The 12500-nt window shown below is 41.2% G+C and overlaps 3 protein-coding genes across 3 annotated transcripts in view; 1 reads left to right on the top strand and 2 right to left on the bottom strand.

The window, feature by feature from the left end:
• The window catches only part of LOC138057398 (gamma-tubulin complex component 6-like), a 131870-nt gene that overhangs the window by 36538 nt on the left and 82832 nt on the right, over positions 1-12500 (bottom strand). The window lies entirely within an intron of this gene.
• Positions 1239-6766, bottom strand: LOC138057571 (neuropeptide FF receptor 1-like). Its single transcript, XM_068903543.1, has 3 exons — positions 6351-6766; positions 1956-2247; positions 1239-1727 (listed from the first exon to the last, which is right to left on the bottom strand). The coding sequence occupies exons 1-3, from the start codon at positions 6764-6766 to the stop codon at positions 1239-1241; spliced, it is 1197 nt and encodes a 398-aa protein (XP_068759644.1).
• Positions 11714-12500, top strand: part of LOC138057401 (monoacylglycerol lipase ABHD2-like) — a 13391-nt gene continuing 12604 nt past the window's right edge. The window contains exon 1 of the mRNA XM_068903430.1: positions 11714-11989. Within this exon, the coding sequence (XP_068759531.1) occupies positions 11832-11989 (158 nt within the window). The 5' untranslated portion in view covers positions 11714-11831. The remainder of the gene's footprint in view (positions 11990-12500) is intronic.

Consider the following 12500-nt stretch of genomic DNA (forward strand, 5'->3'; position numbering starts at 1 on the left):
TAAAGAGACAGCTCTTGTCCAAAATATCTGTTACAATTCGTTGTTCCGTTTGCCAACAGCAATAGCGAGCAGAAGTAACGACAACGGCGACGGCAACGAGAACGTCACAAATGTGCATATTTAGTGGGGAAAAAACAATAGCTTTGCACGCCCTGCACGTTTGTAGCCATTTGTAATGTTTAGTAATTTACAGCAGTCATAGTAAAACAAGGCGTCTTAAAAATTAAAGAAATGACATATTGCTGTATCCAGGTGATCTGGTGACGTAAGTCGGAGGACTGGGGAGAAAAATTTTAACGCCGTATCCCACAACCGCGCGCGGCCTTATTTTCGAATTCAACATGGCAGAGGCGAAGTTAGATCTTGTCGGGTCTACTTGAATGTTCATTTAGTAACAGGAAATGTGCTAGACACGTAATGATCTGTTGAGTTTTGGCGATGGCAATACTGCAGGGAGTTTGGAAACAACACCTAAGGCCGAGGGCGGTTGTGGGATACGGCGTTGAAATTTTTCTCCCCAGTCCTCCGAATTACTTCACCAGATCACCTGGATATAGCTGAATTTTTCCCCCAGCAGCGCTCTCTCATTGGTTACTTCGAGGTCACATGACATCTAACAATAAAACTGTTTCCCGCCAAAAGTCTTTGAGCGGGCAACAGTGCAAAATCTATGACGTCAGAGGGTAACAGTGCATGTTGACCAACGACTGCCGCTGCTGTTGCCATTGCTCGTTTTTTTTCTTTTTGTGCTATATAACAAATCACTTAATGACTGGTCCCAAGGGAAACAGTTAATTTTGTTTCCCGAGAATCTCAATATTTCCCTGACTACATAACCTTGAGTTACTTATAAAGTGGTTTAAGGAAGGCCCGGATCAACAGGCGTCTATTCGATAGTCTCTTTGACCAATCACACAGCAGACATTGAACCAATCAGAACTCAAAGCGATTTGAATGAGCCATTTTCGAAATATCAATATTCAGCTTGATAGTGAGGCAGAGAAGACAAAAACAATAGAAACGCGTTGGTATGAATATGAAAAATATTTACATATCATCCACTTTCCTTTGTCTTTGTCCTCTAAACCTCGCTTTCAAGCTGAATTTTAATATATCGAAAAAGGCCTATACAAGCAACTTGCTAAAAGCGCGGGAAAAGGCACAAGAGAAACTCTTAAAAATTCTTGCGGCTGAGACGGAATAGCTTTTGAATGGAAAACCAATGAGTTGGGAATCCGCTAAATTATGCCACTCTCATTTTCCTCCAGAGTGGAGAGGATGTTGATTGGAGATGTCGGTTGAATCTTCTCGCTTTCATTTGTGTTCCATCGGGAAATACTAAAACGGACAGTAGATCTTTTCCAAATTCTCTTTGTCCATGCAATTATTTCTGACCTAAAATCTTTAAAGAAAGTTATAAAAATGAAAGGATTGCAAATACAGTTTGTATAGGTAAACAGCCAGCAAATAATCTTGATGGTGTTTAATGAACTATGCTGTAATCCATTTCCAAAATCAATCCACAGCCATACCACTTGATTAGGAAGCATAAAAATAGCGAAAATTCCCACAATGGCGATAAACAACTTTGTGACACGTACGTTGGAATCAATTTCGCATCCGTGCTTTATGTTGTATGCCACTCGTGAACTCAGCCGACGAATTCGAGCTTCTTTCCCGCAAAGATCGCTGTTCGTCTCGTTGGCGAATTGAGAACTACTGGAGACCTTCCGAGAGATGACCGAAAGTTTTCGAGATTTGACGGGAACTTCCCGAGAACTGCCGGAGACCTTTCGTGAACTTTCAGAGACCTTTCGTGAACTTTCAGAGACCTTCCGAGAATTAAAGAAAACTTCTCGAGAACTGACGGAGATCTTCCGTGAAGTGACCGAGACTTTCTGAGAGCTTACGGAAACCTTTCGTGAACTATCCAAACACTGTTGAGGTTTTGCAACTCGCATCGGAGATGCATTGCTTGTTACGTTGTAAAGCTTAATCAAGGCGAGAGCGTACATCGTTGCCATAAACGAGAGAGGCAATGCATACTGTGTCATGAATAACACCAGTGTGTAGGCTTGCCTGTACCACAGCTTAGGCCACTGTTCGAGGCATTCGTTATCTTGGAGTTTAAGGAAGATGATATAGGGAACAATAATGGAAAGCGACAGGACGTGGATGCTGCTTATTAGAAATTTGACTTGCCTCTTCGTAAGTCTTGGGGTAAATGGGTGCATGAGGAGACGGAATCTGTCCAAAAATAAAAAAAGATCTCTTGAGTCCATAAAGGTTCAATCTACACAGCAGAAAATAAGGGTTCTAAGAAGAAGCGCTAAGAAGATTCTAGCTCGACACCTTCAGTGGGCTTACTCTTCTTCTTCTTCTTCTTCTTCTTACCGTGCGGCCCACCTCCTTCTCTTTAAAAGATTCTCGTGAGCGTGCAGTATAAGAAATAAGAGGTGCAGGTATTAACATGCGAATGAATGTGCAAGCGTAAAATCAAACAATGTCTCAGTGTGCAAGAGAGAGTTTGTAATTCAGAAAACATTAAGCTTTTGGCGCCATTAAACAATCATGTCAATCACGCGTTAAGCCATTAAACGTCATGCTATATGTAGTTATGCAACTTCCGCGCCTAAAAATAACTTTCGCGAAATTCACAATTCTGGCCCCACATCAAACTCTCCTTCACCGCTTCTTTATTTTCTCTTGATCCACTATAATATGGAAAACCTCGTTTACCCTGATCAGCACCAGAGGAAAAGTAGCGAATTATTCCCGTTCGTGCTGTTGTATAGAATGTCTTTACACAACATGGCTGCCGTTGCGTTGGTGATATGGGTCTGCGTATGCGTAAGGTAGGAAGCATATCGCAGGGAAAAGTTTTTGTCCTCAGCTTCGTTCCCAGAGTCTCTCCGGCTAAGCATTCGAAATGGTGGACGAGGCAGGAAAGACCATGTTTCCCAGTCGTGCCCGCCATTTTGAATGCGCTAATCTCCGGGAAGACCATGGATACAGTGCCATCTTGTCCCAAGAAGCAGCGATAACTTTGGTCAGCAACAAGAATAACTTTGAGCTAGCCAATTGTTAAATCTGTTTTGCGCAGAATCAGAACTTAACTGAGATGAGCATATCTCCATGGCCAGTGGTTGTTATTAATGTTACTCCCGAAAGGCGGCCTCAAGTATGACAGCAATGTTTTTTAACGTTTGTATGGTAAGTGCTCTCTTGTTGTCATGTTATATAAGGACTCACAGACGGATTTTTCGCGAGCTGCTAAGGAAGTGAAATGTTACTTCCGGTGACTGACGTCATCATATCGTGAGCTGACCAGAAAACCCACTCACAATCAAAAATCACCACAAGAACAGTTGTTTGCATCGAAGGTTTTTCCTCGCCCTTCCTCGCGCTCGTTCTCGGATCAACTGCTCGTGCGTAAACAGCTGACTTCCGGTTTGAGAAAAAGCAAAATTTCCGGCGGTCTTTAAACTGACTTAATTTTTTTTAAATGGCACGTTTCACCGCAAAATACAGAATATAGCTAAGCATTGATTTTTTCAAATCATCTTGTTTGGAAATGTTATGGGTATTTCAGTATCGTTCATCTCTTTGAAAAGAAAATTTTTCAAAATAAAAAGAAAACCATGCTTGGCTGGATGCATAAACGAATTCAAATTATCATACCGCTGATTAAATACCCAAATTGTGTAGCACGTAGACAAATTTAGAGTTTTCTTTTATTGGTCACGTGACCATGGGCGTGGCACGATGACGTCATGTTGCATGTTACATGTGATCATTGGGTGTCATTTGCTATTGGGTTACGTGTCAAATGACATGAACATAAAGCTTTGGTTGGAGGTTCAAATGGAAGAACGGCCTCTGGAATGAAAAAAAAGCAAGAATTTTGTGCAAAATAAAGTGGCCAACGGGTGTATTTTTTCCAATTCACCGAAAACGAGCTCCATGATTCCTGTGTTAGGATATACATAGAGCGAGTTTCAATCGAGGGTCGTAAAACCAAAACCAAAGAATTATTTTGGCCAATCAAAAAGGGCGGAAACAATCCAGTAAACCAATCAAAACTCGAAGTAATTACACGTGGCCAACACAAAGCGCGGGAAATGTGAACGCGCGAGCCACGATTGGTTTTGGTTTCCCTTTTGAATGGTTGAAAAAGCGACACGAGAACTTTGAACCAATCACTGATTGAGGCAACGCAAAACCAAAACAATTCGCTAATTACTTTCGACACTCAACTGAAAACAGCTCTAGCATCATATTAAAACAAATGTTCCTGTTTTGGCCAGAATCGTTAACGTTTTTATCATTTTATGCACATTCCCTCTCCAACTGTGAGTGAATTTAAAATTTCGCAGCTATAAAGAAGTAATAGTTGCATTTCTAGATCGTCACACGTTCGGCTTAGATTTAATATTTTCAAAATTTAACTTAAATAATTAAAGCGTACACTCTTCTTAGCGTTCTTATTGACCCATGTACAGTAGCAGTGACCCATAAAATTTATATTTAACTAGTTCCCTGGCCTTAAAGGGGCCGTGTCACGATATTTTAGTCAAACTACACTACACTAAAAAACGTCTTTGCGTCAAAGAAGACCAAAATGTAATGCAATAGTTTTGTTACCAGTAACCATTGAAGTCTACTGAAGCTATTCTTTGTTGTTTGTGGCCGAGGATGAAGAGGATGGAAATGAAACTTGAAATGAAACTGGAAATGAAACTTGAAAAAACTAGCCAGTTTTCAGTCAAGTTTGGAGACGATGTCTTCAGAAAGTCGACAAAAATTAAATTCGAATAGCTCTTTGTGCCATAAACATATTTCATATCTTTTCAGTGGTTTGTCAGGAATGTTGCACGTGTGAGCTAAATTACTGATTTAGATTTTTACCCAGTTTTGACCTAAAAACGGAAAGATTGCATGACAATGCCCCTGGGTGGGTGGGTGGGTGGGGGGACTCCCATATAAAAAGGGGAGGGATGCTCGTCGTCTCGGTTAGGGGTGTAAATTTTGGATTTTGGTCTCACTTAAGGTGTTCTGGGAAAAACGCCATCATATGTAGCGGTGAAGATCTCCTTTAGGGTTCCGTGCTACGAAATATAAAAGTGTATATTTTCTACGCTTATTTAGTCTTTTTATGTACTCGACTGATTCATATAACCTGAAAAAAGGCCTCTTTTAGGGGTCAAAAAAAGTCTGGGCCACGCCCAGATTGGTCTCCTTTATGGGTTTAATTTAAAATCTCCGACGAGAATCCCTCCCCTTTTTATATGGTAGTCCCCCCGGGAAAGTGCCCCCTTAATCTAAAGGGTTCAACACATAACACATGGCCGGGAGATTCAAACCAGTGGAAGCTTTAGGTCGCAGTTTCCGATTTTATTTAAAAGATAATACAAATAAAAAGAATTCAATACGTAAAGCTGAGTTCACCGGGGCCATTTGAGACCTTCTTAACTCGATGAGAAAAAAAGACCCTCTCTTGCTGGATTCTTTGGTGAATTTTACATGCTCTGCAAGCAGGGTGTTTCGAGTTACGCCTAACGAACCAAAATCATCGTATTTAAAAAAGGTCTTTGTTTTCGGATCAATTGTACGAGTTTTTAATGCAGACCTACAAGATCGATCCGCACAGATTTGTCATGCTGTTAGATTTCCACAATGGAATGTTGATTATAAAAGACATCGCAAGAGGTGAATGTGTGGGAGGGAGATCACATATGAAATGCCGCGTACTCAACCGCGGATATGCGATGATATAAAGAGATTTAGCTTACGTTTAAACGGAAAACGGGAAACTGGAGCGGGCAAGAAATGCAAATTCAAGTTTAGTCCGACCTTTGCAGTTTGCCGTAAAACGAGATGTAGAATCTCTCTAATTTCGAAGAGTGTGGTTCAAGTTATCGCAGGTAAGCGAACGACTCGGCGCGCAAAGAAGACAGAAAGAAAAAGTAGAGGCACCGTCGGAAGTCGGAAGCCGGGAACATGCGATTGCGTTGCAAATGTTACCACTGATTCCAGAGTTTTTATTAAGCAAGCAGCCGTGGACAATAACCCTGCCGGTGTTCGTTGGCTCAACTGGCTTGATCTGATCGGCGTAATTATAATTACAAGTTAAAAAGTAAATATTTTAAGCTAGGAGCCGATACAACGTAGACTTGATTATTTAGTAATGTACGTTGCATCGGTTCTTGCTCAAAATATTTACTTTTGTCATCCATTGAGTTGTCAAACCATCTAGCGGGTGGTCGATTCGAGGGAATGTTAAATACCGATAAAGTTAATTTTGTGATAGTAGTATAACGAAATTTTTTATACTTAAATGAGTTACTTACCTATCCAAAGATATCCCTGCCAGTGTGAGAGATGATGCGGTGGCGGTTAGCGTAGACGCCGGCCACAGAACGTGGCACAAAAACGCTCCGTAAGGCCATAGATATCCCCGCTCCTCGAGCACTAAGTCAAATGGGATACTTAGGAGCGGAGTAAGGAAATCGCACGCGCTTAGGTTCAACAAAAGTATGTTTGACGCCGTTTGGCGGAGTCGACGATTGTGACAGATCAAGTAGAACACCAGGCCATTGCCGATGGAGCTAAGCGTTAAAATAGTGCAATAGAAAAACAGTTTTAAGGTTTTGAATTCTGGCGACTCACTTGATAAAGTGTCAGGGGTGGAACTGACAGTAATTAACGAAGACCCATTTGTCGAGAAAGACGGTCCCTGCTGGTTCAAGCTTGTACTGGCGTTCATTCTGGACTCGCTAACAATTTCCGAATTGAATCAAGTGAAAGTCCGTGAGATCATCGGGTCGACCTCTATTGTAGACGAAGGCAACAAGAGAAAATTGACTGAACAAAATTCTTCACTTTGCATATAGTATATGACTGTCATCGTATACAAAAATGATACCCCGAGGTCACATCTGCTACTAATTAACTCGGCGTCAAAGCTACAATCTTGAACAGAATAAAATGGAACAGGAAACCCCCATTCTCCCCCCCCCCTCCCAAAGCAAGGATGAAGCCGCGCAAAAGGCAAAACGCGCCATTTTCCCATCCTTGATTTGGGGGAGGGGGAGGGGAGTATAGATTTCCCATCTATTTTGTCCAAGATTGTACATCCGTATCAAAGAGATCCTGGTTGGCCTTTGATAAGGGGATTAGTGATTTAAGTTAATTTAAGTTAATTTTTTTTCCGATATTAGGGGTCATAATTTGATTCCACAAAGTTGATGAGTGATTGAATACGTAAGGTGAGAAGTCAGGGATTGGGTCTGCCTCTTGGTCTCACACGCCCGCTAAATGAATTATTTTTGTTGCTTCGTTTGAACAATTTCTACTGGTCATGGTATTGGCCGTTTCAGTCATTCTCCTTCAGTTTCCAGTACCCTATGACCAAGGTCTTGGGAACGAGGCCGCACTTTAACCTCGTTTTCAAGGCGAGTCCTAGTGCAAAATGAAATCAATCATTTACCTCTAAAATGTGTTATGAAGATAAAACTAAGTAATGAAAATAAATAAATAAATAAATAAACTATTGACAAGAGCTCGAGACCAGGAGAAACTCCAATGTATTTGTGCGACCGCGTGATCACCGGCCGATTTATTTTTTATATTGATTTTCTAACGCTAAAAAACTCGCCAGCCATAAGCCTTGCATAACTTGAGGATTTATCTGCCTTGGAATTGAGAAAGGTCCCTCAAGCGGTTCGATACTTAAAAAGTGCTTTTTCTCTGAAAATATCGTTATATAACCTAGTTTGGCTGTTGTACGTTGCTGGTAATGGGCTGCAGCTGTAGTCCCATTTAAAGATTCCCTTTAAAGAGGGAGGCAAACAAAAAAACATGTTTGTCCAACAACAACAACAATTCAGAGGAAGAAAGCAACTAGCACTAGTAGCCGTAAGAGCGCCGTTACACTGGGCAATCTTTCTCCTGTGAACTTGTCTCGCAATTTTGTTGCGACAAAAGCTCTCAAATTACGAAACACGTTGCTTGATCGTTGTTACCAAGAGTCCATCACTCTTGATGTTATACCGGTCACCCTTTCTTACAACTTGTCTCGTTTTCGATGATCACATGAAGTTAAAGGGACATTTTCGTTGGCTGGTGTCGCAAGTTGCAAGACAGATGTCACAATGCGCAGTGCTTAAAAAACTCCGAGCGTTGCAACCTTGTGTGAAGGGTTGCGGAAAGAAGAAGCAAATTGTACTTTCCGGCAACGGCTTCTGCAACTTGTCTCGCAACGGTTTTTGACCGATGCAAGGTATGTTACATAGGGCAATGTTTCGTGCAACTTGTCTCGCCATGGCCATGGAATCAAAAAATTGCACAGTGTCACAGCGCCTTAATAATTCTTTTCAACGATTACGACAACATAAATTTCCTATCGCCGAAAATGATGAAAACTCTTTGGCCTCTTGCCGCACTGAGGTAACAATTACACAGATAGTTCAATGGCGCCATGATTGTCAACTTAACTTGCCGGTCTCACTTTTCATTCAGATAATGATCAGCGATAACTTTTTTTATGAGTCTTTCATTTGTTAACACGTATTCAAGAGGTGAAATGTTTTAACTGATAACAGAAGATGTGATGTAGCAAGCAATAAATTGCTTCATTAAAGCTTCGAGTTACGTACGTACATACTTCAGCAACCGCTCCCAAATCCATGCACTTTATTCCAAAATGGCCGCCAATTTAGTATTCTTTTGTTTGATTGCAAATGCAAATTGGCCCTTATAGCCTCGCTTTCAGGCGTAAAATTCAAAAGAATATTTAACCTTGAACGAGGCCAAAAGGGCCAATTTGCAATCGTACAAAAGAACACAAATGGCGGCCATTTTGGAATAAGGTGTATAGGGACTTTGCAGGGTCAACTACACGTGTAGGGTTGTCCAATACACGCGAGGACGCACAACAGAACAGAACTTAAGGACGGGGCCTACTAATTCAAAGGTATTATGATTATGCAGGAAATGTAAATCTTAACAAGTGTTATCGTATTTTTCAAAGATAATTGATGAATGATATTTGTAAGAAGTTTTAAAATACAAAGCAATGTATGGCGTTCTTTCTCAAAATGAAGCTTAATTATCTCTCAAAAATGCATGGTTACCTCCAATTCACCTTTATCACGCGGCGGCCATTTTGGAGTCCGTGGGGAATAAAGGCTTTGTTTTTGCATTGTCTTTGCCCGTCCAGCCTCACACTGAATGAGGTTCGACGGGCAAAATCTTTTGTTTGGACATAGAGTGATATGGGTCTATTTTCTTGTTGGATACCAAGAGTACTTACTAACGATCTACTTTCTCCGGATAGTCTTAAATCGCGCAAAAATATCACTGTATTGGTAAGCATCACCGATTGGAAACCAGAGTATCTCGAGATGCGCAGAATGTATGTGCAATAACAATAGTAGGCACCGACCTTAAGAATCCTGTCTGGCCCGAGGCAACCCAGGTGGTTATTTACAAGTGCAGCCTAGAAGTTGAATTGGGTACTACCAGGATCAAAGCCAGAGCGAGTTCTGAATCTTTGGATTTCAGGACGAGCACTTTAACCACTGGGACGCATTGCCTCCTTAATCTCTTAATCCTTAAATCATCTTGATACCTTGACTTTTTCTGAGGAATACAACAAAAGGAGGACTGAAGATGATAGTTAGTATTACCTACTTTATTTAGACCTCAAGCTTATTTACCGTAGCTTAACACCAGATATCTACTAATTAGCTAACAGCCGACGAATCAAATCAAATCGAATCGAAGTGAACTCTTTGTTAATTAGGTGAGAAGGGAAAACCATGCAGAAAGCTTATAGAACAACCTCACGGAGCAGAAAAGAAAACCGACGAACTCAAGCAACAGTTTATGACTCCTAGTCTGGGAATCGAACCCAGGCCGCATTAGTGGAAGGCGAGTGATATCACGAAAAATGACGGCCCTGCTCCGGCTTTTTCCTTAAAATTAGCGGATTGCTTCAACCAAAAAAAAAATTATTTGATTTTAAGTCGTCTCTTGTCTGTTGGACCCAGCTATGGAGTAAGTACTCGAAAAAAGAAATAAAAAACTCTAGTACAATCTTTTATCTCTAAAACCAAGGCTATCAGAAACGCACCGATCGGCCATCATCTTGCAATCAAGTAACACTGACGACTACAGTTGTTTACGTGCGGCCCATCCTTTCAATGACGATTGATTTTTAAATCCTTTTTCAAGGTGAAAAAAATTTCGCAATAGAGAGACTAAGCATCAAGTTTACGGCAAAGGGCAAACCTCGGACTAAAATTTGCGTTTTGATCGACCTGAAAAATGGAAGAAACTCGTTTGATATGAACTCGTTTCTTGCGTGTTAGCAGCAGGTATCAAGTAACTTTTCAAAAGAAAGAGACGTGTTAGAATGACGTAATTTCCATGCTTTTATGACAAGTAGCAGCCGACCGTTTCGCGTTTGTCGTTTCACGCATCACTGTATTAAAATGACTGCATGTGTTCCCGAAACGCGTAGTCACGGCAACATACATTTGCGTGTTCTGATTGGTCAAAGTGGAGGGAAGATATTCAGGAGTCCTGAAAGGTTGAAATTTCGATAACGACTATAGCGGCGTTCCTCAATTGACCATATTCGTATTCTCAGTATTGGACTCGAACTAGCTTGCAATGGAGGCTAATGCGGGAGAATCTTTTCAAATGCAAATTCCCCCGCATTAGCCTCCATTGCAAGCTAGTTCCAGTCCAATACCGAGAACACGAAAATAGTGCATTAGAAATGCTACTCGATCCGACCTTGGCACCGGCGATAGGGATAACAGTTCCGCTATCATGTCAACTGCAGCCCGAAAAATAGCAACCAATGGAAAGTGAGAAAGTAGTAGGGCTGTGGCCTCATTCGCCCATCTCACGGAAAATAATTAAGAGCGAAGATCGGTCTCGTCAATCTTGTCTTACGATGCCGATTACCGGTGATAGTTTTTGACGAAAGATGATTTCCACGACCGGAACACGAGCACCATTCTCGGCATCTATCCAAGGGTCGCCAAGAAAGAGAGTTTTTTCATACAAGTTATTGGATGAACAGAAAATCCAGGCCGTTTTCTCTACCCTTTTCCAAAATCGCTTCAGTCTCTGTCTTAGAATGTTCAAGCGCCGTGGATACGGCTCAAGTTTCCAAGTCCACTAAATCACTAATTTGCATTCTGAGGGTCCCGTCTCCAATCCAACTCCATCTCGTTTTGTCAACTGTTAACATTAGCTTGCGTGACAAATGCAGTGACAACAAGAACATCACGGGATATTAGGTCCTATTTATGACACTCATAATCAAATGCAAAATTTGAAATATGCTACAACAACCATCAGTCATCACATGTAACTTTTAAGTGCAAGGGGGTTTGGGGGGGGGAGGGGGGAGGGGGAGTCGCGGGGCGGGAGCTGGAGCGGGAGGAATCCGTTTGGATGGGCTGTCAAAATGTGGAGCTGCCTAAAATCACCCGCCTGGAAGTTGGCCATGCCATGCTGATGAAGCCTAATAAACAGCTGTCCATGGCTGCCAATGAACCAGGTGAAATGGTTATGCGCATGCGTCACGTGATGTCCACGAGGGTATGGTGTGTTCACCTTGCTTTGAATATTGTCAAAATATACGAATTAGAGAGCACCTTAGTGTTTTCCTTGTCTTGTTGCGATTGATAATTTGTTTTATGGCAAAGGAGAGGAGAGTTTCTGCTGTTAAAGTCTGCTATAGATATATTCGGTCAATTGCGTTACTTCAAATTTGCATTGCGTGACATTTCTCCTTAGCATCTGCCTGCAATATGGCGAACGTACTTGTTTTGATTCTTGCCGCTGTTATTTTGTTTTTGCTTGCTCGTATGCTAAATCTGACAGACAATTCTCGTCTTCCCAAGATTTTCTCCTCCAAGAACCCGTTTATTGACAGAGTCTTGAAATCATGTCCCATACTGTTTGAAAAGTAAGTATATGTGTACTCTGCGGATGCTACGGCAACTGAAAAGTGCAATAAGCTTAATACGTAAAGCAAACTCGTTTCTTTTTCAACCTTTTGTACTTGCTTCATCTAACCTTTTGTTGTCAAGCATATCTTCAAATTTTTAAACAGTAATCGGATGATTGCTTTTGTCGATGACTAAAAATATTTGTTTCATTATTTTATTCAGCGAATATTTGCAACTTAAGGCACGCAGTCTGACTTACAATGTATAACTATATGTTGTTTGACTTCGTGCTTATTTCGAATTTTCATTGTTTCTTTGGAAGGGTGAAAACGATGAAATTTCCTTAATTTCAGTTATGGTTTTTATTTGTTCCTCCTTTGTGCATTTTGTACTTGTTATGTACGGGGTAATTTTCGTCCCTGGCTAAAATCCAATATCTATGCAAACTCCACAAATATTCTCGAGCGTGGCGGCATTTGGGAGAAGAAGAGATTCGGTAAGCTTGGGCGTTTTTGCATCGTAGCATTT

Source organism: Montipora capricornis, chromosome 7 (genome assembly GCF_036669925.1).
Source record: "Montipora capricornis isolate CH-2021 chromosome 7, ASM3666992v2, whole genome shotgun sequence".
Taxonomy (NCBI): domain Eukaryota; kingdom Metazoa; phylum Cnidaria; class Anthozoa; order Scleractinia; family Acroporidae; genus Montipora; species Montipora capricornis.